This window comes from Rattus rattus, chromosome 3, assembly GCF_011064425.1.
Source record: "Rattus rattus isolate New Zealand chromosome 3, Rrattus_CSIRO_v1, whole genome shotgun sequence".
In the NCBI taxonomy this organism is placed as follows: domain Eukaryota; kingdom Metazoa; phylum Chordata; class Mammalia; order Rodentia; family Muridae; genus Rattus; species Rattus rattus.
Window position 1 is genome coordinate 56454723 of NC_046156.1, and position 26826 is coordinate 56481548.

Here is a 26826-nt window from a genome sequence, read left to right on the forward strand (position 1 = left end):
CTGCAGACCAGGCATAGAGTCTGAAGACTTTACCCATGTGATGTGCTTGATTGGAGTTTCCTTGATCCTCCTGAATCTGTCTCTGAAGGTCCAGTCGGGGTTTTTTCCTGTCTCTTGGCAGAGCTGGCTGCTTCTTACTTTGTGCTTTGGGGACTTGAGATCCAGCTCCTCTCACCATGTTACTAATTGTCTCCTCAAGTGTCTTTCTTGGAGGATAGAGAAGGAATTCCTTTTGATCTCTACACATTAACACCAGACACTGGGTCAGGCTCTGTAATAAGCCTGGAGATCCTGTAATAGTTATTCTGGGGGTGCTTGGGAGGGGGTTGTTTGTTTGTTTGTGCTTTGAGGGGGTGTTGTTTTTTATTAAATGGTTCTTATTGCCGTTAACTAATACAGGAGTGCCAGAGTTATGGGTTGGGGAAGGGTCTTTATGAGAGAGGAAGTAAAAGAGGGAATACTTCCTAGGGACTTCCTTGTAAGAGTTCACACATGGGGGTCATCCATCACTAAAATGGCAGCCTCCTGGCTAAACATAAGCTGTTAGGAATTGAGCTGGTTACTATTTTTGCACCTGACCTACTTTTCTGTTGCTTCTATGACCATTACAAAAGCTTCCAGACTTTTATAAATGAATCAAACTACACCAAGATGGCCTTGTATTCTCTCCTCTTAAGGTAGCTCTTTCCTAAAAGAAATTTTGTACATTCTCTGACTCCTAGCTCTGGCATCTTGGCATCTCTAGAAGAGTGTTTCTTTCAGTAGGACCAACCTCCATACAACACCTTTGATTGTTTTTGTATAGAACATTTTCAGGCCACGAATAGTGAACCCATCTGAGCCAGAGATGGCATTTGCTTCCTTCCTCATGACTTTACCCTCCTGAAGTCAGTCACCCATGTTGCCTATTCTAGACTCAGGGCATGCCCATGCTCAGATGCTGCACATCTGGATGGCTGAAGATGAAACTCTAGGAACAGAGTATTTCCAAGTCCCAGACCCCTTCCTTTTGCCATTTGATTTTTCTTTGCTGTTCCCCAACCAGTGTTGATCTGTGTAAACAATGTGTTTTTCACTGCAAGGATGCTATACTGTTTCACAGTGTTTGGGGTTGAGATGACAGGAGTAGAAGTCTTGGGTAGTGAGTGTTAGAATGTAGCTGTCTTTTTGCTACTTTGTGGGTTCTTTTTCTATTCCACCCTTCTCCACCCTTTTTCCATCTTCCAATGCCCTAACACTAAAAAGGAGAGAAAAAAATGATACAAAGAAAAGGAGGTAACATTATTGTTAGACTACTCCCTGATCTTTGGGGGCATCTAGTTCCTTGGGAGCAAGTTTGATCTTTACAGCCTTCAAGATACCTAATATCTTCCTCCTCTTCCTCCTCCTCGTCCTCCTCTTCTTCCTCTTCTTTGCACATGAATATTTAACAAACCTCAACCAACAGCAACCATCAACAACCAACAACCACCACCTCTGGGGCCCTGGCATTTATACACCCTCTGAAAAGTTCGCAAAATGTCAAACAACACACAATCACAGAAACTATCTGCCACTGGCAAAATCACATCCCTGCAAAAGGCAAATCATAGTCAGCTCTTCTAGACCATCTGAAGCGTATCCCACACCTGGGATTAAAGTGAAAACATACTCCTATAATGTTTCTGTCTTTCTACACTAGAAAACAGAATCCTGATTTGTAAATTCAGGACCCAAAGTAGAACACAGAAGAAATAGCTAAAAGACCTTTACTGCTGCTTTATTTTTAAATGCTGCTCTTAATGAGAGTAAATTATTTAGGTGACAGTTCCCTTAAAAGGATGGTAAGTAAAGGACCTACAACGTAGACTGTTATGGATGGCGATAATCCATGACAGTCACCATTGTATGCTGAGCCTTTGACATTCCCAGAGGTACAACCTGAGGTCTTCTGTAGCCATTAGTATGGAAGGATATACCAAAAAGCTTTCAAAAGGAATTAAGAGCTCAGCACGAAATGGAATTTGGGAGGAAAGCTTACAGGAGCTGGAGTTATTTCTCTGCCAATTGGGATGGCGAGCTATGTGCATGGACTGTGCTTTTAAAGTAGGCAGTAATGGGGTGGTGAAATGGCTCAGTGGGTAAAGGTGCTTGCTGCCAAACGACAACCTAAGTTCAATCCTTGGGACTAACAAAGTGGAAAGAGAGCCAACTTCTGCAAGCTGTCATTGTGTATGCTGTGGTGTGCCCTTCACCTAAAGAAAAAAAAGTAGGTGTGATTTTTTTTTTAAATTAAAAATCAAGCAGGCAACAATTTTTCTGCTGTCAAACAGGAAAAAAAAGATGGATTTTCCTTGGAGGGGTAGAAATGAGTTAGGAAGAACTTTTCAGGTGATAAATAGGGTTTGAAGGAAGGAGAGGGGCTCCTTCTGGGAGCCTGGGAATGGGAAAACATAAAGAGGGATACTTATAAATAAATGTTTTCATGCTAACTCTAGGGCAAGCAAGGCCAAGGAAAATCTCATCATCCCAAATTCCTAGCTCATTGATGGCCCAAGTATTTGCTTCCTATAGAAAATGCTAATTAGTGTGGGCTCCCAGCCATCTCCTAAAGTCCTTAATTGCAACGTCGTGTTTATTCAACTCTGCAAGTGCTCACTCTAAGTGCTAATTTCTTGGCTCAGAACCCTGACTTGCATCATATTTTTCATACATCTGCTGACTCTCTTCACGGTGATTGGGTCAATGCTCCTAGCCGGGATCAGAGCCTCCTCCTGGAGGCATCCACCCACACCTGGCAGCCCTGAGGTCTGCAAATGCGGAGACCAAGCCCATCCATTTAACTATGCTCCAAGCTAGCAGCGTTAAGGAGTTGCTAGATTCAGAAGCAGGGAGGCCTAGTGTTCATGACTCCCTGAATCGCAGTTTTGTCATCATAAAAAGAGGAGCCTGTGCATCTTTGATTTCTAAGATTTGATTCAGAAATCTCTCCTGAGAATATCGAGGGAAATCCCTTTCCAAAAAAAGGTGAACTTTTACACCTGAGACCGCCAAACCCCCATCTTAACCATGCGAGATTTTACTTGATTCTGGTGTTTTGTGTTGTTTTGTTTCCCTTTTGGTTTTGTTGTTGGTTTTTTGAGACAGGATTTCACCCTGTAGCCCTGGCTGTCCTGGAACTTGCTCTGTAGACCAGGCTGGCCTCGAACTCACAGAGATCTGCCTGCTTCTATCTTCTGAGTGCTAGGATCAAAGGCATGCACCACCACCACCTTTACTTGGTTCTCTACCCACATCCACAGCTCTGCATTTCAACAAGACAGGGAGTCTTTCCATTACTTGTCCATGAGAAATTGGTTCTGTATTCAGACACGGAAGTATGAAGTTCAAGTTTAAGTTGGTTTAAGTTTCCAAATTCAAAGGCCACACACACACACACACACACACACACACACACACACACACACACACACACACTGTGCAGTTTCACTCCTTCATTTGAAGCCATGTAAGAACTCCAGGAAAAGTTAAAAACTATTGAATAAAGTCAAGAGCAAAATACAGGGTTTAATTAGACATCCATACTTATTTTGCTCTTTCCACCCTTGAACACAACCAGAAGCCCAGGGTCCCCTGAGAGGCTGTCAGTACCCCACAGCTGCAAGGAAGCAGCTGAGGAGAGAAGACAGCATCTTGACCTACCTGACTTATCTTGATGGATGAGTGGATGAGTAAGGAGGACCACAGCTCTGGCTTGTGCTTCTGATATTTTCCTTGCTGTGTTTGCCCATTTAGATCAAGGCCTATGGGTAATTAATCTTAAAGTAAGGTCTTCAGTAAGCAAAGCCTCCCACACAGTGGCAGCGATCTGCCCGGCACAGTAATGAACTTTCCTAAGTCTAACTCACATGCTGCAGCCTTCAGTTGAACTAGCAGGGCTGGTACTACAGGGCTCTGGATTTGGGGGGCTCTTTCCCCAGAGTCGTGATTTTTGAATTTTGCTTACAATTCATCTTCTCTTTGAGGCCCGAACTGATTTCATCAAGTCTGTGGATCACTGGAAGAGATAAAGGCTGTCTTCTGCTATAAGCAACAGTTGTATAAGCAACAGTTGTTTCTAAGAAGTGCAAAGAATTACTCTATGGAAGAACTGATAACACAGTGGTTAGTTGTTTTGGGTGTTTTTCCTCCCTCCCTCCCCCCTTTACTTTGCAAGCCCCACATCCTACAAAAAGCATTGGCGCTGGAAGTTGATAGGTCTAGATCTAAGAAGTTAATGTTTTCCTTGCTTCTCCCAGGAGTTTCCAGAGATGGAAATAGAGTTTCTCCACTGAATCCTGCGCTTTCCCAGAGTGCTTGCTTTCCTGACATTGATGATGACGATGACGATGATGATACTTTGTTGTTTTTAATGATAAGTTCAGTCATCATAGCACCTGCTAAGCCACTGAAACGGAAGCCCTGCTCTCAACTCTGCCAGGCCAAGAGCGGGCGACTGGCTGGGCGTGAGACTGATTAGCCCCTCAGGGTAACCACGGATGCTGTGCATGATGTGGGGCGCTGCTGTTGGGAGGTGCGGAGCTGCAGAGCGTTTTGAGCCACCTTTTTTTACTAAAGATAGGTGTTCTTTTGGGTTTCAGGTTTCTCTACCATAAAAAGGAGAGTCTCTCTGAAAAGCAGGTTAACACCCCTCCCCCCTCCTCTTGCAAGTAGATTTCATTCATACAGTGCTGTGAATGAACTTCTTACTGGCTTTTTTTTTTATAGTCACTTGGGGTCATAAGGAAAGGGAAGTGTAAGTGACGCGCGCACGCGCGCGAGTGTGTGTGTGTGTGTGTGTGTGTGTGTGTGTGTGTGTATGTCTGAAGCATTTCTCTAGTGGTGGAATGAGAAGTTGTAAGAGGATCCCAGAACAGAGGAATCAAAGGGAAGGTACCATCTGCAGATAGGTGCGGGCCTGGATCTGCAGAGAAGAGTCCCTCGGAGTCGCGCAGCTGCGGTCCAACCCCGGCCCCTCGAGACCCCCGACACTCTAGAAAAGCTACGCAGAGCAAGTGGGCTAGCCCCGACTGCGCCGCGCCGCACCCACTGCGGACCTTCCGCGCTCTACTTCGCAGGCTGCTCAGTCAAATACCCGGTCCTGGAGGCGGGCGCGCTCCGTAGCCCTCTAGAGACCCGGGCACTCGAGTACTGGGCCCGGGCGCCCTCCTGCCGGGAGCCCGGGCTCGGCAGCCGCTAGCGTGGTCCGGGCCCGGCGGGGAGGGGTTAGAGGCGGAGGCGGAGCCAGCTGGAGCCGGTGTCAGGTTGCTCCGGTAACGGTGACGTGCACGCGTGGGCGGAGCCATCACGCAGGTTGCATATTTTAGGAAGTGAGGAGGAGGCAAGGGCTGGAGCTGCGGCTGGGTCTGGGGCGCGGAGCCTCGGCGGGAGGAGGCGGACACGTGGCAGCGGCGGCGGCAGCAGCAGCGGCGGCAGCAGCGGCGGCCTCGGTCCGGGGCGCCGGCCGTCCTCCCTCTTTCCTCCGGCGGCAGCCCTAGTTCCCGCCTCTTGGCTCCCCCGGCTCCACTCTCCCAGCCGGGAGCTGCTCTCTCCTCTTTCTAGTCTCCAGCCACAGGACCCGGCGCGGGGCCCGCAGCGCCGCCACCATGGGGAAGGGGGTGAGTGTCTGGCGAGCCCGGGCCGCGGGCGGGGGCGCGGGAGGAAGCGGCTTGGAGACCCGGCTCTCCGCAATGGAGGGGCGGGTGCTGAGCGCGGGCAGCGGCCCTGGAGGAGTAGCACCCGGGGTGGCATCCCTGAGCCCGGCGCCTGCCCTGCCTGAGCCCTTTGGTCGCCTTCACCGCGCGCCTTGCGCTTCCTTTCTCCCTCCTCCCACCGTGCCCAGGGGAAGGAGCGCTCCTCCCCTTCCCCCGGGGAGCTCCGCCAGGGCCCCCTCGCGGTGGCCGTTCTCGCCGCGGCCCGGCGCCGGCTAGGGCAGCCTCCGGGTCGAGACTCCCTTCTCCAGGAGGCTCTGGGGCTCGGCCAGCTCCCCGCAGAGGCGACCGCCCTCCCCCAAAGGAAAAAAACTGGCTTCCCCTTAGGCCGAACCAGCCCAGCGAAGCTAGTGCCAGAAAGGGTGTGACTTCACAGCCCAAAGATAGCCTTTAAGGTATACTTTTGAGAGCTTTAAAATGGGCCACTGTCCATAACAGGATGTGCCTTTGGTAACTGGTGTTGTCTTAACGGTGGGGAGGGGTGTGTGAATTTATGTTAGGGGACGATTCTTAAAGGGGGCTAGGCTGACCCTACGGCCTAGGCTACTGTCAATCCAACAAAGGACTGGAGACTGGACAGTTAATGGTGCTAGAAAAGCCATGCGGGTTTCCTGCATTGCTGTCTCACCCAAGAGGTGTTCCGAAAAGAATGAGGGATTCGGGGCACGAACAACGCCGAGGTCCCACCTTGATAACTGCTATCCACCTCGGAAGAGTTAGTTCCCGACCTCTCAGCAGCAGATAAAAACTTACAAAAATAACCCTGAAAACATCAGTTCCTAGGTTGAAAAAGCACCAGTCATGAGAATACAGGTGGGAGAGTCCACTCCACCCTCTTCAGGGCTGACCAAGCAGACGAGCTGTGGACACTCTGCAGGTCCTAAGGCACCTGGGTGTATACTGAGATGGAGCGAGAGCACATTCTTTGGAGACTTGGAAGAGATGATTATAAAACGTGGCCAGGAAGAGAGATTAGGGACCCTGACGGTGCCCCCGCTCAGGTTTTGCAGCATCGCAGCAAAGAACTGATTCCCTCCTGGCCTCCACTTCCAGGATGGAAACCGGATCTGTAGGTCATACTGTTCTAGCCGTTCCTATAAACCATTTATTCGTTAAAGCCCCATCTTTTTATCTCCTATCCCTTCAAAAAGAGAATCTTTGTCATTTGGAGACCTTGAGCAGCTTTTAGGAGCACAGAGACAGGCGGAAGCCTAGGAAGGTGAAGTGACTTGTTCAAGGTCAAACGGTTGTTTAGTGACAACAGGTGCTCTACAACCTGTTGCTCTCAAGCTTACTCATAACGTCTGCCTCTGAAGCATCGTTTTGTGTGCAGAACTCTAAAGTTCTCCTCCAGAAGAAATCGGGGTGTTTGTAATAGTAAATAAACCAGGAAGACGTTTAAGTTGGAGTTACGCCTTTAGGCCTAGGGCATATACACTGGAGTAGTGCAATAACAGTTCAACTGAGAGTTTGGTCAAGTTCAACCTAAGTGTTTTATGAACCCTAAAGATGTCTAGAGTACTTAGTATTTGAAGTACTCTGATAAATTGGATATTAGATTGCCTGCATGCATTCATGTATGAATGCCTGTCTTTCTCAATGACTTACAATGGCAAATTGGTCAGAGGAATATTTCATACTGAAATGTTGGGATTTTTCCACATGGGGATTAAAATGTGGGTGGAGCAATGACTAAAGCCCTGTTAATTGGTTAACCAAGAAGCTTAAGGGCAGCTAATTTTTAAGGTCATCGTGATCTTCCCCCATCCTCACCCCTTTTCTTAAGTGCCATCTAGGGTTTAGGTGTGGGTGATATTTCCAGATGATTTTTCCTAGCTTTCAAAACTGGGGTCCTGAATGTTTGGTAAGAAAAATGAAGGACCAGCTTGCTGAATCATTCCTGGGATAAAATAGGATTTTGTTCCTTTTTTTTTTTTTTCTTATTCAGTGTTTTTTTGCCAGTGACTCGGCTTAAATCCTCATGAGGCCTACCACCCACAACTGTTTAGCTCACCAAAGGTACACATCATAATTGTTTAGAAATGCAGGGGACTTGGTTTGTTTCGTTTGAAGTTTATAAAAGGTGGGAGAAGGGAGGGTCTAACCTAGCCTTTCATTTCAGTTCTGGATTTGGTTTAATATTAACTTAGATGCTGAGAAAAGAAATCCTAGCTTATGGGTAGTGATTTAAAGACTAGGCAGGGAAAGAGGCTCTAGTGGAGGTGACACAAGGTACTCATGTCAGCAGGAATCTTGGTTGTAGGGTAACATTATCAGCCGCCCTTTTGGAGCTAAACTCGAAAGTGTGAGTAAATGCCCACTGGCTGCTATAAAGCTAGTACTTTAGACTCACAACACGGTGAGGCAGAGTCTTCCCAATGGAGAGCGGCCCAGCCTGGATAGGAACAAGTAAGGCACTTAAAGGACAGACACACTGGGGCTGGTCCTGGAAGTCCCGGAAAACAGAAGAGACTGTTAGGTTGTTTCCACCTTTTCTCTGCCAGTCATACAGTGTAAGAGTGAAACAGTTCCCTGCCTGGAAGGTTCTCTGCCCCACTCCCCACCTCCACCCCCACCCCTCCAATTATAAGGCTGTATGTTCTTGGCTGCTGTCTGTCTGTTAATTTGTAGCGTTCTCTGTTGGCAAGTTTGTAACAATGGTGACTCACCTTGGGGTGAAGAGTAAGAAATGGGAGGCTGCTCTTTATAAACCCAAGATGATAGAAAACACCCCCCACCCCACCCAAAAAAGCTTTAGAAAGATCTAGTAGGGGCGTTTATCCAGATGAGAGCTAAAACTTAAAATCACATTTAAGACTAAAGAGCAGGCCCAGTGTCAAGGCAGAGACTTGGCACTCACACTGGTCCATCCCTGCACTCTTCAAAACCAACGCCTAAGGATTACTTAGCAACAAGTGCACAGAGAAGTGACTTTCTCTTCTCAACAGACTGTTCTTTTAGGAGTACCTCAATAATGAGAGGGAACCATTAACTAAAGAGCCCTGGAGGACTTTGTATGAAGAACTAAGTTAAGTTTTTACTTCATGGGAAGATAAACAGTTTTTTTTGAAAAAGCAAAGCCTCGAAGCTCTGGTTTCTGGTCTGGCCAGCTGTAGAGCCCTCACCCTGAGGATCAAATGGAGTCATCTTGGTGCTGTGTGGAGAGTGCGCCATAGCAGTATGTTACTGCTGGGGCTTACTAAGTCATGGGACAAACAGACCTTCATAAACTGCTATTCTTCAATCCCAGTCCCTTTCAAAGCTATGGAACAATTTTCCTTTCCCCTGAGAAATATTAAAGATAGGAGGAAATGAGAAATGCTGTTAACTGCTCCTCCAGGGTACATTGGTATGACTGGGCACTCTATCACTGCCCAACAAGCAAATCCAGTCGGCAGCATCTTAGACATCCCATCAGCATTCACGTTTCAAGGGAAGACTTTCACCATGAGCGGTGGTCATCTTTAACTTCTTGAAAGTGTCATAGGAAGAGAGAGAGTGGTTTCTCAGCTAGAAACACTGATGCCCAGGGCCCCCTGCCAGCCAGCAGGCCTGAAGAAGAAATCCGAGTGTCAGATCAGATGGGCTCACAGTAATCAGAGTGGCTGGGTTTGGATAACAGAGCACTGGGCGGATTGTTTCTCCAGCCCTGTCTAATTCTAGACTACTCTGAGAATATGGCTAGGGGGTACTAATGTGAGGTAAAGGGAATGTTACAATGTGACATCTTTAAACACTCCGGCATTTATATGTATATTTGGGGCGGAGACTAAGGAGCCTAGTCGTGTCTGAACATTCTCACTTTGCCTTGAATTGAGAGTGCGAGAGGAAGTATGTTCTTTGGCTGGAGTCAGAGCGAGTGTTCTCTGCATATGACTCACCTCATTAGCTGTGCTGAAATCTGGTGTGAGAAATCCATAAGACGCTCTTAACATGTATTTGTTGGATGTTTGGGGTAACAGGTTCTGTGAATTAGAAAAGAGGAAACACACACACACACACACACACACACACACTTACTTTAACCCTGATTTGGTTTCATTTGGGTCCTGAGCCAAAGGTTTTTTTTTTTTTTTTTAAATCCAATAGACCTCATCCTCTAGTTGCTTTGTGACTTTACAATGAAATGCATCTGGGCATTGTCTCTTAGCGGGTTTTACTCAAACCCCATTTAGTAACAGCTATCTGCTAACAGCATTGTCTGCTGGTAATTTGAAAGGTTGATTGATGGTGGCTCTGGCTTTATCTTTGGGGCCTTCATTATTTGAGGACTAGTAATCACTGTAACATTTTGTCATCCCTGGGCCCCGGTGTTTATCTTTCCAGTCTGTTCTCCTGATGTTATTCGGAGCCTTGGGGCAGTTGGGGTGCGCAGCCTCTCTGTTTGCAAGCTCCCTGTCGTGCTTCCATGGCACCAAGCTGCGCTCTGAAGCCAGTCAGCACCTTTGCCCTCTTCGGCCCAGCAGTCCGCTTGCTTCCCAGGCTCCTTAACCACCTGTTAAAGAGTGGTCAGCACTTCCTGGAAACTGACGGCCGCTCTGCTTTTTTAAGCTATCCCTCTCAAACAAGTGATGGGGCAAGCAAGGGGGCTTATGAGGGAGGACAGGTGGCAGGTGGTGAGGCGCAAGCAGAACATTTTTGATTCATTCAGGCCTCTTGGAGAGGTCAAATGTCCATGGGGCTGGTGCTTTTTAGTAAGTACAAGAACAAACTGCATTTTAAGAGGAAGATCTAAAATACAGTGACTCTTCACATACTTTAGGATTTTTTATTTTTTTCAAATGGTCATGGTACGTTCTGTGGAAAGGTGGACTGGCAGGGTTGTTTGAGAATTCAGTGGGGAGGCACCTTAGGTGATGCTCCCGTGGGATGAGGGAACCCAGTGGCTGGAGCTGTGGCTGATCTCATCCCTGTGGCTGATGAACACAGCCCAGGTTTAGATACAGAACTGGGTTCCCAGGGCTCTGGCTCTGTAAGAGTTCATTTCTTAGCATGTTGTCTTCAGGTGTGAGAGGAGGAACCCACGGCATGGGATGGGGGTGCCCCTTGGTTACCTCCTCTGCAGAGAATTTCTATTCCAAAGGGTCACTGTGGGCTGGAGAACAGCTAAAGGACCATAACTGTCTATCCCTTGTCTTCCATTTACCAATTCTCACCTAGCCCAGGCTTTGGTACAGCCCTTAGGTCCCTACCTAGAGAAGATGAACCTACACTAAGCCATTTAGACTCAGGATGGTTGGAAATGTAGCAAACTAGGACAGATTGATACTTTTTTTAACATGTCTCTGAAAGCTACCTCTATAGGAAGCAAGGAATGGCAGTAATGTGAGTAGTGACCGGGTTATCACAGAGACCTTTGTACAGCGCTGGGCAGAGGACCTTTATAGACAGAGCTGAGCTTGAGGTTTTGATAAGAGAACCAGGAAAATTGGGGGATACTCCCCCATTTTATACTAACAGTTGGCCAAAATTAGGCAGAGCCTTCTGTTGCTGAATCAGGCTGTGTCTGACTTCCCTGCCAAATTGGAGTTTGCTAAATTGAGTTTGAAGGTGCCGTCTCCCTAGCCCTCTTGGCCAGCTGTGAATTGGCAACATTTGGAGCAGTTACTTTGTGTTTGTAGCCTCTCTCGCTAGTCAAAAGCTTCTGTTCTGGGTTCTGGAAACAATGTGGGGGGTTTTTTAGTTTTGTTAGGTGTTCTGTTTTCAGATTCTACTAAACAAACTATCAGAATGCATTGGTAAGTTAATAGTTATGACAGAGCAGGTGTCTAAGGCTGACTGTTCAAGGACATGGAGCTGGCAAGTGACAGTGCTAGAGTAATGATGTAGGCCAGAATTAAAAGTGCCATCCACTGACCTGGCTAAAGTGAGTGGGGATCTTAGGCTTCCACCTTTAGGCAATTCAGAAGGGATTTCAGAAGTCTGGAAAGGGCCTCCCGAGTTCTCTGACTGTAGAACCCTGGGTGCTAGTGCTATGTGCTCTGGGGGTCACATAGCAGAGGCAGTGCTAGTGCCTGTGTAGGCCTCAAGTGGCAGTCCACTGGGGAGGAAGATCTCTATTTAAGTCTCACTGCAGTGTGTGTGTGTGTGTGTGTGTGTGTGTGTGTGTGTGTGTGTGTGTGTGTGTCTGAGTATGTGAGAAATTGTGTGTGTGAGTATGTGTGTGACTTTGTGAGTTGTATGTGTGAGCTGTGTGGGTGTGTGATCCTCACTGTTACTGTAATTGGTAAATTTGTAGCTGTCTTCTACCTTCCCCAAACACATTTTCTCCAGTAAGTGATGAATTAACTGAAGAAGAGGAAGGATTGTTTTCCACTCCAAAAGGTCATGGGGATTTCTTGTTCCCTTATTGTGAGGGCCAGCATGAAGTCTTATATATATATCTATTTTGTCCTTTGTTCTTCCCGTCCAGGATTTTCCCCTCCCTCCCCCCCCTTACCCTACCCTCCCTCAGCGTGTCTTCCTCAGGTCCAAAGCACACAGTAGCTTTGGGAATCTGGGAAGGTGGAATCCAGAGGACACATAGGTTAAAATAATGACACACACCCAGCCTTGAAGTGTCACATGGAGTAAACAATGCCTTGCTATAACTTCCTAGTTCTTAAATTAGAATGGAAAAAATTAATAACCTAGCTGACTCCCCTTTCACCAGCTGCCCCTTTGAGGATGGCACAGCCTGTTGAATGTCCCTTCCAGATAAGCTCAGAAACACTCAAAGGGAGTCGCTGGAGTCCCAGTCACTCCTGCTCTGTGGGGCTGAGTGAAGAAGGAGTCTCCTTTTCTAACTGAGAAAGGAGAAGTTCTGTGCCTGGTGCCCAAACAAGCAGGGAGGTCAATGGAGTCCGAGGAAGAACACCGCACCACTTCCTGCTGTGACCTTTGTTTTTAAAAGAAATAAGGAAAATGTTGTCTTACCCCACACCACAAACTCATACTTTTTCAGCTTTGAAATTATAGTCCTTAGTGCCCATAGGAACCTAAGGATCTCTTGACCCGCACCAGGAAGAACTAACATTAAATTATTGTTTTACTTGTGGGCAAGAACTGATCGGATAAGCTGCCTCGTTCTTTTAGACAAACATTGCCTACTGGAAAAATTAAGATTTTTGAAGAAATGATTTTACATGTTAATACTATTCATGTTCCTTTACAGATGCCCCCATTTAAAGTACCTTACATAGCATGAATTTATAAAGGGGTTTGGCTCTTAGGAAATGTAGATGCCTCAACCTTATTCTCAATGGCTGTGACGGTACAGGCTGCACACTGCCTTTGTGATGGCTGATAAAACTTTGGAAGGTGTCCAGGGAGGGTTGGCCTATGCCAATATTTCTCTTCTCCCTTTTGGAAAATGTGAGAAGTCTGAGAATAACTGAAGCACACAGACAGTGAGGCTGGGGGATTCTAACACTGCTCCTCATGGAAGTGTATTTCCGTGAAACTGAACTTGCTTGAAAATGTATAGGGTGATTTCTTTTTTAAAAAATCTGTTTAAGCTGGGCATGGTGGTGCACGCCTTTGATCCTAGCACTTGGGAGGCAGATGCCAGACTAGTTCACATAGCGAGTCCAGGACAATTAGGGCTTGTTACACAGAGAAATCCTGTCTTGAAAAAGAAAAATCAGTTTAATCTGGCCACCCATGTGAAGGAGCCCTGAGTCGACATCTATGTCGTGGCTTTACATCATTGTGCTTTCCCGTCAGATATGTAGAGAAATGCGCCCACCTCTGGTCAGAGCCCTCTAGTTTGCTTTTTATTCAGTGCATGTAGCGGCGTCTTATGTGCATGTGTTAACTCCAGCACAGATCTCCACTCAGAGAGGCACTTGGAGCTACACTGACTCCATAGCAGAGGGAGAGAATGTTAGGAATGTTGACTGTCCTCCACTCTGCCCAGCTCCACTCTGCAGATAAGATGGAGATTCAAGTGCCCTGCTCTCAAGGAAAAAGTCACTTGTCAAGTCACACGGTGTTGAATAGCGTCACAAATACCCACTTCTCCAACACCCACTCATCGGAGTAGACTTTCTCTTTGAAGCTTTCTAAAATCAAGTGAATGTTGTGTTTTATTTGCTACTTACTAACTAGAAATGACTGAAATACATGTTTTTGAGTTTTATTTTCATTTGGGACAACAAAACCAAATGTAGAGGGGAGAGTTCCCAGATGTAGCTTGAATAGCTGTTAATGTACCACTTACGTTAGGAGAGAGACCCACGGAGTAATAGCAGCAGCATCACCAAGCACTCATTTCATTGGAAGGCGTCAGCCTCTGCCCACCCTAGCCCCTCCCTGGGAAGTGGCCTGCAGCCCTCTCCATGGACTGACTTTAGAGTACCAAGTCCTGGTTTCATACACATCGGCTCAAGCACTTTAACATGGTGAGGGAGTAGAACGATCTAAATTTAAACTATAGAATCAACATTTTCTCTAAAAATCCTTCCAGTTTTGAGAGGCGTAGGTGGATCCTGTGAATTATGCGATAACTCACACGCTTTTCCTGCATCCTGCTTGTGTCAAAACATTTCCAGGGCCTTTCATTTTGGGAGATTTTATTTTAGGTTACAGAATGGGGTGGAGACTCCCTTTCTTTCATTTTCTTCTTTTTTTGTTTTTGTGGCTTATTTAAAATTTCTTAGGGACTTTTAGATGTTTCGTTTCTCTCTGAAAAAAATGAAATGTGATTAGTAACTTTATGTGAACATTAATGGTATTTAAACTGTGCCTAGTGGCTTTACAGAGAAAAGAACTTAATCATGTCAGAGTGACTGGCACTCAGATGTATCATTAAATCCTCAGAAATGCTGACTGAGTTGTCTGTCCTTACATTGTCCTTAGGAGTTGGTGACTTCCCTTGAACCTCTTTAACTGGTGGCTAGTAGGGCGCAGGACTTTAGCGTCTTGTCTGTTTGATTCACAGTGCAAACTTAGGCACTGGATTACTAATGGAAACATGGTTTCATTCCTTCAGTGGGCAAGGCAGAAGACTGCAAAGTAAGGATTTTAACATTATAGCCACTGTTCACTCCAAGTGCCTGTTGCCCTAGCGAGGCTGTTTGAAGCCTGTTACAACTTCCCCATTGTTCTTAATACACAAATGCCTTTAGTGGTGGTGGCTGTAATCCCCCATGGGTGGATTTGTTAGGTACAGCACAATGTAAGCTCCTAGGTTGTGTTGTGCTGAATGTTAACCCAGTGGTAGCTTCCATCCCTCCAACACACACACACACACACACACCCCACACACAACCTTGAGTTCCCAGGTGCTGCACAGAGCTCACCCCCTCTCTCTCTCCCTTCTCCCATCTGTAGGTTGGACGAGACAAGTATGAGCCCGCAGCTGTATCAGAACATGGGGACAAGAAGGGCAAGAAGGCGAAGAAGGAAAGGGACATGGACGAACTCAAGAAGGAAGTGTCTATGGTGAGTACTGGGAGGAAAATCGGTTGTGTGGTTTTTCTTAATTAATTGCACCTTACCCTATGAGTGTGTGCTTCTGCACCCAACCTAGGGCAGAGAACTAACAGGGTTGATGTTGAAGAGTCTTCATTCTGAAAGCTATTAAAGGGTTAAACAAGGTCTTTGTCTCCCCTCCATGAGCAATGCAAGTGTTCTTGGTACCACAGTCTGAAGGATGCTGATACTACAGCGTCTTTAAGGAGGCCTCAGGGACTTAACCCATCTATAGCCAACCTGGACAAATGAAGTGGCCCTATCTAGACAAGCGGTTCCCAACCTGCCAGTTGCAATCCATTTTGGGGTCGAACAATCCTTTCACAGGGGTTGCTTATCAGAGATGGACATTACGATTCATAATAGCAAAATTACAGTTGTAAAGTCACAGTGGAAAAACTTAATGGCTGGGAGCCCCCACAATATGAAGAACCAGATTCAACCAACCATTAGGAAGGTTGAGAGCCACTGTCCTAGATATCCAAGAGCTGTTGGGTTTCTCTGACTCAGTTCAGCAAGTGGTACTGGACCTCTGTCACCCAGCATCGGCTCCCCCTGAGGAAGCTCTCTCAGGAGACAGTCATGAGGTTGATGCGTAGCCTAGGCAGCTGGTGGGAAGAAAGTTTCGGTGCTGAGCTGATGAGGGATGAGTAGTGTGTGGGTGCTTTTTTTCCCTTTGATTTTAGGGTGTATAATTCTTTTTTTTTCCTGGTTTCCCTTAGGATGACCATAAACTCAGCCTGGATGAACTCCATCGTAAATACGGAACAGATTTGAGCCGAGTAGGTACTCATTAGAAGCCTGCCGTATCAAATCATAGTTCTCCCTGTGGTATTCTGTCCCATCTTACAGGTCTGACCTTACTCGGAGTATTTTATGACAGCCACCATTGGCTGTGTGACATGTACAGAACTTGGGCTTGTCTGTGGCCATTTCTTCCCTGAAACCTTGTTGGAGTGGCCATTAGTTTCTCTGTTTTCTAGAACGCCAGGTTTCGAAGCAGGTTCCAAAGCCAGGCTCCTTCACTTTATTTGTCTGTGTTTGCAAAACTGAGAGACACGCAGCAGCTAGCTGGGGTTTTAGCAGTTAGTGTCTTTGTGCCTTTCTCAGCCTGGTTCCTGGTGGTGTGTCAGAACTTTCTTACCCTGTGGTACAACCTGTGTACAAACCTCAAAACACACCTTCCGCCCAGATGTGTTTTGTAGCTCTAAGTTTCCAAAGGGGTTCTACTCAGCCTCTCTGCTCGCCATGGGCCAGGCCGCCTTCTCAAATCATTTCACCCATCACTCATTGTTCTTATTAGATTCTTAGGTCAGCGGGCTCTCTGGGACTCCAAGTCAGTCAACTCAGACACTGTGGGCCCCTTACTTTGTAAACTGGGGTTAATAGCCTGTAAGAGATGATCGTTAAATTAGGCAAGCTAGTTAAAGGCCCCGACCCAGTGCTTGGAGTGTGGCTGGGGCTCATGTTAGGTCATTGTTTTACTGAGCTGACAGTGGGTTCTGCAGCAGGTGAGGAGGCTGAGTAGTCCACTGGTTTTTCTCTCAAGCTATTTCTTCTTTCCTCACTTACTAGGCAGCAGCAATGTTAAAAATAACAGACACTGAGTCCACAGAAGCATACTTTAGACTGAAATGTGCTCTGTCTCTTTTTAACCTGATATTTCAGCAGTACAAAAGTAATCCCGTTCTCTCCTCTTAGTGTGAGTCTTGTGTCTGCCACCGAGACAGGTTTTAAGGCCCATTAGACCATGCAGACTGCTGTGCAGTGCCCTTTCCAGTGAGCACTGTTAAACTGACAGGTTTCCCAGGAGTTAGCTGAAATATGCGTGTGGGTGAGCCCTGCCCTGCCAGACCAGTGTTTTCATTACCATTGTGAGAATGGAGTTCTGTACTTACAACTTGGCTGTTAACTCAATGAGACTTGGATTCCTGCAGAACAATTTTCCTGCCCTCCTGTGTTTAGATTTTCCCCCTCCCCCTTATAGAGTCAGTGTACAGAAAACTGTCAAAGTTCCTAACTCGCAAAGCCAAACCAGTTAGTTAAAATCGAGATCTTTTCGGTATAAAACTTAGGGGGAAAAAATCAACCTGATTCAGATTTTCCACAGTTCCTTTTAAAAGGAGTTTTAAATGAGGTCTTAGGGTATTATGGGTTCCTAAGGGAATGGGGTTTGTTTATCTTTTGGAATTTCCTGCTTATTTTGGGGGAGTTAGCCAGGCTTCACCTGGCTCTGCAGCTGAGAGCCTGTTTCTTTGTGGATTTCTTGTTGTTGGAAGAGTGTGGTGGCTGATGCTGGTGTGCTCTGTCTGATGTACACCTCTCTACTCCTCAGGGCCTAACACCGGCGAGGGCCGCTGAGATCCTGGCTCGGGATGGCCCCAACGCCCTCACGCCCCCTCCCACTACTCCCGAGTGGGTCAAATTCTGTCGGCAGCTGTTCGGTGGCTTCTCCATGTTATTGTGGATTGGAGCCATTCTTTGTTTCTTGGCTTACGGCATCCGAAGCGCTACAGAAGAGGAACCGCCAAACGATGATGTGAGTTGTGTAGTCACGGTAGCACCATCGCCTCCTAGACCTGTGTGGTCTTCCCTTCCTCTCCCACTCTGGGTCCTCCTACAGCAGGTCTGCCTGATAGTGCTAGCGGCTCTGCTCTGGTCTTAGCCTAGCTCTGGCTCCCAATAGTCGATGTGTACTGGACCTGCCTAGAAAAGTCTGTTCTGTAGGAGTTCTTGGAAAGATACCATTGTTTTTATGAAGCAGGGGAAATAGACTCACAGAGGATATTTGAAAAAGACCATTAAGTTAGTGGCCAGGGTTGGGGATTTAGCTCAGTGGTAGAGCGCTTGCCTAGCAAGTGCAAGGCCCTGGGTTCGGTCCTCAGCTCTGGAAAAAAAAAAAAAAAAGTTAGTGGCCAGGGATGTGTAATGGATTCTGTCTCTGACCCTCCTGCCCACAGGCTCTAGAGAGATAAATGTGAAGACATGAGCTCCTGGTCTCTGAAGCCGTGACCCTCCAAACGTGTTTTTTATCCAGTCTGAGATACCTGACTATTCCGTCTGGCCCTAACCTGTCTGCTTCCTTCTAGCTGTACCTCGGGGTCGTGCTGTCTGCTGTCGTCATCATAACTGGCTGTTTCTCCTATTATCAAGAAGCAAAAAGCTCCAAGATCATGGAATCCTTCAAGAACATGGTCCCTCAGGTACCCGAGGCTTCATCCTTCCCTTTTGGGAGGTTGACGGCTCTCACGACATAAATTAGTGTGACATTAAGATAGTCCAAGTATTAAGCGGTGTTACCTAAGAGGTCTCAGAACAAGGGCAGTGCCGAGTGGGAGGAGCTCAGGGTAACTGCTGAGCTGCAGTGTTTTGTGTAAATATGAGGGCTCTTTGCTGCAGCCCAGGGATGAGTGCATTTGTGACTTGGTTTTCTTCTTGAGCTTTACCCTTGCTTTGTTGGGCTCCATCTAACGGTGTCAACTGTCTTCCCCTCTGAAGCAAGCCCTCGTGATTCGAAATGGAGAGAAGATGAGCATCAACGCAGAGGATGTCGTCGTTGGGGATCTGGTGGAGGTGAAGGGCGGAGACCGAATCCCTGCTGATCTCAGAATCATATCTGCAAATGGCTGCAAGGTAGGCGAAGCAGGAGACCTCTCTTGGCTAGCTTGGCTCGGTAGACATGGGCACAGCAGCCCACGGTGAGACTGGGAATCACCTGGTACTATTTTCCTCACACTCAGGTGGATAACTCCTCACTCACTGGTGAATCAGAACCCCAGACTCGGTCCCCGGATTTCACAAACGAGAACCCCTTGGAGACAAGGAACATTGCCTTCTTCTCAACCAACTGTGTTGAAGGTGGGCTATTTAAGGCACTCTTTGGCATGTCTTAGTAGTATTGTGGGTGTTAACAGAAGGAGGGGGGCACAGTTCCTCATTTCATTGGCTTTATCCTGACAGCTTTTCTCAGCACAGAGCAGAGAGGCTCTACCTGCTGCCAGGAAAGTCCAGGAAGTTTTCCTTTCATCCTCACAGTGCTCTGTGCTGGTAGCAATAGGCCAGTGCGGCTTCTGCTCTCCTGGCAGCGTGTACCAATCCCATCACTGGATTGCTGCTTTAAAACAGGCAGCAAGTTACCCAGAGAGCTGATTCTGCTTAAATAAACGACAGGAATCTACATGCGTGTGCTCTTTGAAACCAAGCACATTCTCTGGCCTCTGGCTGACACAGTTCCCACACTCCTTTTCTCAAGGAACTGCACGTGGCATCGTTGTGTACACTGGGGATCGCACCGTGATGGGCAGGATCGCCACCCTTGCTTCTGGGCTGGAAGGCGGCCAGACCCCCATTGCTGAAGAAATCGAGCACTTCATCCACCTCATCACGGGTGTGGCCGTGTTCCTGGGGGTGTCTTTCTTCATTCTCTCTCTGATCCTTGAGTACACCTGGCTCGAGGCTGTCATCTTCCTCATTGGTATCATCGTAGCCAACGTGCCAGAAGGTTTGCTGGCCACCGTCACGGTAAGATGCCTGGGACAGCAGCAGTAGCCATCGCTCAGATCAGCTTGTGTGGGTGCAGGGCTCAGCCAAGAGCCTCTGACAGGGAGATGCCAACTTCTATATTTATGTTCTGTATTTATGTCTGTGCGGTCTTTGGTTCCACATCACATGGTAAACTTTGACAGAGAAAACATTAGCACAGGTTTATAGAAGCCCCAAAGCATGTCATTACGTTTTTAAGTTATGTAATCCAGCTCAGGGCAATGGAAAATAGTGACGTGGAGGTCAGTACGGAGGATAGGTTTGATAAGTTCTGTTTTGTTTCGTTTTTTTATCACATTGTTTATTGGAGATGGGAGGAGGTCCCTACCATCTTCATGACATCATGACTTCGGGAGAAGGTTGGAGAAATTGCATGTTAAGCAGATGTCTTCTGTATTGAGATGTAGTGGAGTTGTGTGCTCCTGCCTGGATGGGTGATGTCCCCGTCTTGCCTGCCATGTCTGCAGGTATGTCTGACGCTCACTGCCAAGCGCATGGCGAGGAAGAACTGCCTGGTGAAGAACCTGGAAGCTGTGGAGACCTTGGGGTCCACATCCACCATCTGCTCCGACAAGACTGGAACTCTGACTCAGAACCGGATGACAGTGGCCCACATGTGGTTTGACAATCAAATCCATGAAGCTGACACCACAGAGAATCAGAGTGGTAAGACTGGAGCCCACCTAACGCCGGAGCTCCTTCTCACCTTGGCCTATTTATTTTGTGCATCTGTGGGCGCAGGCATGCCGTTACACACACATGGAGGTCAGAGGACAGCTTGTAGGAGTCTGTTCTCTCCCACCATGTAGGTCTCAGGTCATCATGCCAGCCTTCACTCTCTGGGCCCTCCTGCCCTCCTACTTGCTTCTTTCTAAGCCCATGACAACTGTTTTGGTTTTTGGTTTAATAGTTATTGTTGGATGGAGAGAGGGAGAAGGTAGAACAATTAATTTGCCCTGTGCCCACAAGTAGGAACCACTAGGAGCTAATGTCTTTAATTAGGAGGTGGGATGTATCATTTCAGATTTTTATGGGGCTTTAACAGAACTGATAACTTGGCAGAGTCTTCAAAGTGAACAAATATTGGGGCCGGAGAGGTGGTTTAGCAGTTTATCTTATAGAGGACCTGGGTTTGATTCCTAGAGCCTGGTAGGCAGCTCACAAGTGCCTGTAACTCCAGTCACTGAGGAATTGATGGCCTTCCTGTCTCTCTGAGCACCTGCATGCATGTGACCCACATAAATTCACTCGAGTCTGCCCCAACACACAGAGAGCACACACATATAAATTAATTTTTAAAAAGCCTACACGTCGTGTTTCTGTCATTGTGTTCTTGCTTCCTTCCATCAGGGGTCTCCTTTGACAAGACGTCAGCCACCTGGTTCGCTCTGTCCAGAATTGCTGGTCTCTGTAACAGGGCAGTGTTTCAGGCTAACCAAGAAAACCTGCCTATCCTTAAGGTATGCCTGCCCCTGAGAAGGGCTCTGGCCTATTTGGTTTTTTGGGGTCGAGGTGTGGATTAGGATGTGGTTAGAACATAAGAACGCCACCATTCTTTCCAAACAGCACCTTGCCTTTGTATGTAGACAAACAGCTTCATTGCAGAATGCTCGAGATCTTTTGTGGGAAACTCCACTCCTTATAGCAAAGGTCGTGTTGCCCAGAACTCCAAAGTGATTTCAGTGGCCACAGTCCCTACTGATCAAGGACGACTAGAAAAAGAAAGTAAACTCAGACCTGAGAAAGTCTTGGTGAAAAGCCTCAGCAGACCAGTTTGTACCCCATCCCCCAGACAGCACCTAACCAAGGGGACAGTGAGACTGCCTTACTGATTCTAATTGTGTCCGCATGTTCAGATACACTAGATTCCAGTAAATCTCTTAAGCCATTAATGTTCTTAAAATAGCTCAGCTATTTCCCTTATCTTACTACTTGCTCTTAGCTTGCTTACTAATGATGCAAAAATAAGATCAAGGCAGTCGCAGCCTCCTGGAATACTCACACAGTTTGCGGTGGCCGGGGTTTTACTGTGTTGCTCAAGTGCTACTGAGTCTCAGAAGAACCCCGAGGTACAGATGTCCAGGTGCTGGGGGAGGCTCCCGGGCCCCATCTGTCCTCTGTGACGCTGCTGGCCTGTGGGAGTTCTCTGTATCAACCAGCCATCAGAGCGAGTGAGGCTCAGACCTAACTGAGGCAGCTTATCTTGTGAGGCTGGGCTTTATTCTTTGAAGGCTGTTTGCTTGGCGTTGGGTTGGAGTTGGTTTAAGAAAGATGTTGTTTAGCTTGGGAGTCACTTGAAGATGGCTGCCTCATGTTTTGCCTTACCTCAGAGTGGGCATTTTCTATCTTTCTTGACCAAAAAAAAAAAAAGGAAAATTATCGAGAGATATTTGAAGGGTAGCCAAGCTGTGAAAATAATAGCATTATTTCCCCTCCCTGTCAAGGTTTCTGAAAGTAATTTTATTCTGCTTGATAGTTGGCTTTTCTTTTCTTTTCTTTTTTTCTTTCCTCTTTTCAAATGGTCATCACCACCACCCCTCTCACACGGGGCTGCTGTCCTTGTGAGAGTCTGTTTGCTCACCTGCGTGTCCAGGCTCACATGTCAGAGGTCTAAAATGCTCACCTGTATAAAAGTTGTTTACAGGAGAAATGCTTGGTAGGTCAAACCGTTGTGTGGCCATGTGAGGAAGTGGATCATAGAGAACACAGGTGTGTGTCCCAGAGCAAGGACAGTGACCACCTGATTAACACCACCTGATTGTGCTACTGCCAGGGCTGGGAAGAGCGTCCAGCTCACAGGCCTCAAGCCCAGATGATTTTGCACATTGCACATACATGGAGCCTTTGACAGCGTGTGCCTGGCTCTGAGCCCTAAGCCATGTCACTTTAAAGGCTGAGGCAATGAGTGATATAGAAATCTTTGAGGTTTGTTTGTTTGTTTGTTTTGTTTTCTTTGTTCCCGTACTTACAGCTAGAAGTGTTGAGTTGTGAATAGTGTTGAGTGCGAGGCTTTGTAGCAGCCCAGGGGAAGGTAAAGGCAGACTGCAGTAGGTAGGGAGGCCGGGGATGTCTCCAGGCACCCTTTCATCTGAAGCTGATGTGGATGGGGAAGGAGGTTAGCCCGGAGCCTGGGGCACTGTGAACAGCCTGGTCTGGGTCACTTCTCACCTCTTTTCTCTGCCACTGACAAGATTGGAGTACATCCAGAGTTTACTATTTCCCAGCGATGCCGTATGAATCAGCCTTCCCAGGTCATTAACAGACGATGTCTCTGTTCCCAGCGTGCAGTAGCGGGAGATGCTTCCGAGTCGGCGCTCTTGAAGTGCATTGAGGTCTGCTGCGGCTCCGTGATGGAGATGAGGGAGAAGTACACCAAGATAGTGGAGATTCCCTTCAACTCCACCAACAAGTACCAGGTGTGCCAGTCAGGGACACTCACACGGGGCATGGGGGACCCTGGGGGGCGTGAGCTAGAGGAAGAGACATTCTTCACGAAGTCAGGCTCCACAAGCTCTGTCTGACTTTAAATTTGGGAGTCTCCTTTTATTTGAATATCAGTAGGAGAAATGAATGTTGTTGGGAACCTTGGAGTTGGGGGCTGGAAGAGGAGGGAGATTGTACCAAGCGTTCTCCAAGAGTTCATGATTGTCTCTGTGAGCATGTGTATGTTAGATGTGTGTTCACTTAGGTATACAGTAAATGCCTGCTTCTGTAAAATCAGCATGTACCGTGAGAAAGGAGCTCTTAGTTTGCTTTATATTATAGCAAGTACTAACGAGTTAGGAAAGCCGACCTTCCTCCCTGAGCTGCCTCGTGCAGCCTCCTAATGCTTGCGTCTGAATGATCTTCACAGCTGTCCATTCACAAGAACCCAAATGCATCGGAGCCTAAGCACCTGCTAGTGATGAAGGGCGCCCCAGAAAGGATCCTGGACCGATGCAGTTCCATCCTCCTCCACGGCAAGGAGCAGCCCCTGGACGAAGAGCTGAAGGACGCCTTTCAGAATGCCTACCTAGAGCTGGGGGGCCTTGGAGAGCGTGTGCTAGGTATGCAGGTGACCGCCATGGCTCCTGGGCACAGCTGTGTCAAGCACAGCGATCTCTGTGTCCTCGGGGTGTTCCTCTTAACGTAGGGGAGCCACGCTGCTGATTACATTGTTTAAAGCAGAGGTGTGGAGAAATAATGGTTATATTGGCAAACTGTCTTGTTGATTGGCTGACCTGTGGCTTCACGATACTCAGTTCTGTATGGCAGGAGGTGGGGGTGGCAGTTTATTGTCTAACCTCATTGTCATGGCCATGGTCTGTAAGCTTAATTAAAATCTGTTCGTTTTTGGTGTGCCTAAGTAATACCTAAGATGACCGTTCTTGGCCCCTGGGAAGTGACTACTCCACTCATAAAACCAGCAGCAAACCAGAAAGCCAGGGTGCTGACTGTATCCTAACCGGGCAACCGCTGAGGTTGGCACAGAAGTTTATTTTGCCCTCTGTTCAAATTTATTGGCAACTGGCACTAACAATATTTTATATATCGGTAGATACAAATCCATTATTTGATTATTCCTGGTATCCAAAGGTACTTGAAAACCAATCACTTGGTCTAGTTCTCTGGGTAAGACACCTTTTCCTGCAAAACTAACCCATAGGCAGTTTCTCCCACATGTCTGCCTAACAGAAAGACTACTGTCTTCTCCAAGATCATTTTGCTTTTTTGCTTTTCCCAACCCCAGTTAAAGAGGGATCTACTCTTCTTGGGACTGTCACACAGTGCTGAAGGCAAAGTCTGAATGTCTTATGTCTTAAAATGGACAGCCATGTGTTACAGTCACAGCAGGATGTCTGTTCTGTGTCCGTCTTCAGACGCTCCTGTGAATGCCCACACAGGCGCTCAGTGACAATGACTAGATAGGAAGAAAGTCTCAGTTTTCCAGATAAGGTGCCTAGGTATAATTCATCACACTGAGCAGCCTAACGGCATGGTGCTAAAGCTAGTGTCGGTCCAATGGTCCCCACACTGAGTGTTCTTGACCCTGGATAATTCTTTCTGAATTCTGTCCTCTGACCATTTTTGTTCTCTCACTGACTCTGTATTATTCCTAAACTTTGACATTTAACATGTAGCCCAAGACAGTCTCGATGGTTTGAAGGGCTGCAATTGACCCTCACTGCCTATGGCACTGGAAACCTAACAGGTACTTGCCCTCCCTTGTAGGTTTCTGCCACCTCCTTCTGCCTGACGAACAGTTTCCCGAAGGCTTCCAGTTTGACACTGATGAAGTCAATTTCCCCGTGGATAACCTCTGCTTCGTGGGTCTTATCTCCATGATTGACCCTCCTCGAGCTGCTGTCCCCGATGCTGTGGGCAAATGCCGCAGCGCTGGGATTAAGGTAGGGCCTGTTTGTCTCCTTGGCTCCGTCACAGAGCTATGGTTCCTGGTCCAAACACTGCCTTGGTCCATACAGTGTGCCCTCCTCTCCCTCTCCCTCTCCCTCTCCCTCTCCCCTCCCTCCCCTCTCCCTCTCCTTCTCCCTCTCCCTCTCCCTCTCCCTCTCCCTCTCCCTCTCTCTCTCTCCTTCCCCCCCCGCCCCCCATAGTGTCTCTATCCGTCTCTCATTTCCAAAGCCTTAGGTGCAACCCTGAAGGGTCAGATACTCTTGAAATGTTGGGTAAAAGCGCCAGATGTGCAGTTTGAGGTGAAGAAGCACCTCACTTTTTTGAAAAAGAAACACAAATGAAGTAGAAGGAAAAGACAAAGGTTGAGGTTTAATTTTGGAAATGCAGCGAATGGCATGCTACCCCATGTTTTGAGCTGGCTTCTCGGTGATTCGGTCTCTGTTCTTTTTCTGAGGGCCTCAGTACTGTGCTGCCTTTACCCCCGAGGCTGCATCTGCTGTCCTCAGGCTCCTGAGGATCCTTCACTGAGAAGCTTGATATTAAATATCTTTTCAGTACTTTTTTTTTTTTAAAAGATACTTTTCTAAATATTAAAAAAAAAAAAAAAAAAAAAAAAACCATGGGCTGGGGACATGCTGCGTGGTTAGGGACCTGAGTTTGGTTCCAGCACCCACCTGACGCAGCTCACAACCACCTGTGGCTCAGGCTCCAGGGGGCCTGATCCTCCAAGGACTCCCGCACTTGGTGTGCTGTCCCCAACCCCTTGACACAAACTCACACACACATACTCTAAATAAAATCTATAGTCGTCCTTCAGAACCAGATGAGTGTGGAAGTGCCATCCAGCAGTATACACGGCGTCCTAGTCCAACCGATATTAGGTCTTCTTACTCTGATAGTTTTAAAAAAATGTGACTTTTATGTTTCTGTAAAAGAGATACAACATAATGCAGTGTGGAGGTGGTCATGGCATTGGGCTGTGGTTTTTTCCTGAAATATGTGTTTATATTTTATGTGTTTTATTATGTGTTTTATGTGTTATATTTTATGTGTTTATATATTTTTGATGAGTTGATGCCTACCATTCAGTTTCCTGTTTCAGGTCATCATGGTCACAGGAGACCATCCAATCACAGCCAAAGCCATTGCCAAGGGGGTGGGCATTATCTCAGAAGGTAACGAGACCGTGGAAGACATCGCTGCCCGCCTCAACATTCCAGTGAACCAGGTGAACCCCAGGTACGGCAGGAAGCTGAAGTATAGTCCCTTCCTGGCTCTGGACTGATTTGTTTCTTGGCTTGCACCAAGGGAGTAGGGAGTGCTCCCACACTACTAGAGAGAGCGTGACCTTGTCGCTCATAGGGAGAGGTCACATTAATCCACATGGTGCTTGCAGTTCTGAGTTCTTACTGTGATGATGTAATAGGCAGGGAGGGAATCCCACTTGCTGAGCTGGGAAGTAGAGGCTTAGAGATGTTCAGAGCGCCCGGAACTGGAGAGGTCAGGTGGATAAATCGTCTGCACTAGCCACTGGGCTGTTCGTGCTTGGTCGGTTTCCAGCTCCACACTGAAGAAATAAAGGAGAAAAGACAATTGTTCAGGTAGCTCAGGCAACAAAGAAGGGAGAGGCCATCAAAGTAGAACGTGGGTAATAGAAGGCAGGTGAGGTGTTGGGCGGTAATGGTGCTTGTCATGTGGGCCTGGTGAC

At 47.3% G+C, this 26826-nt stretch overlaps 1 protein-coding gene and 1 long non-coding RNA gene across 2 annotated transcripts in view; one reads left to right on the plus strand and one right to left on the minus strand.

Moving 5' to 3' along the window:
• LOC116896460 overlaps nucleotides 1–5238 on the minus strand; it is a 5652-nt gene extending 414 nt beyond the window's left edge. Inside the window, exons 1-2 of the long non-coding RNA XR_004387338.1 lie at nucleotides 4916–5238; nucleotides 3682–4052 (exon numbers count right to left, since the gene is read on the minus strand). This is a non-coding gene — a long non-coding RNA (uncharacterized LOC116896460). The remainder of the gene's footprint in view (nucleotides 1–3681; nucleotides 4053–4915) is intronic.
• Nucleotides 5239–5340: 102 nt separating this feature from the next.
• Nucleotides 5341–26826, plus strand: part of Atp1a1 (ATPase Na+/K+ transporting subunit alpha 1) — a 28083-nt gene continuing 6597 nt past the window's right edge. Inside the window, exons 1-14 of the mRNA XM_032897619.1 lie at nucleotides 5341–5636; nucleotides 15042–15152; nucleotides 15905–15964; nucleotides 17518–17721; nucleotides 18272–18385; nucleotides 18681–18815; nucleotides 18923–19040; nucleotides 19435–19703; nucleotides 20192–20390; nucleotides 21075–21184; nucleotides 23006–23140; nucleotides 23578–23770; nucleotides 24936–25111; nucleotides 26221–26357. Of these exons, the coding sequence (XP_032753510.1) occupies nucleotides 5625–5636; nucleotides 15042–15152; nucleotides 15905–15964; nucleotides 17518–17721; nucleotides 18272–18385; nucleotides 18681–18815; nucleotides 18923–19040; nucleotides 19435–19703; nucleotides 20192–20390; nucleotides 21075–21184; nucleotides 23006–23140; nucleotides 23578–23770; nucleotides 24936–25111; nucleotides 26221–26357 (1973 nt within the window). The 5' untranslated portion in view covers nucleotides 5341–5624. The remainder of the gene's footprint in view (nucleotides 5637–15041; nucleotides 15153–15904; nucleotides 15965–17517; nucleotides 17722–18271; nucleotides 18386–18680; nucleotides 18816–18922; nucleotides 19041–19434; nucleotides 19704–20191; nucleotides 20391–21074; nucleotides 21185–23005; nucleotides 23141–23577; nucleotides 23771–24935; nucleotides 25112–26220; nucleotides 26358–26826) is intronic.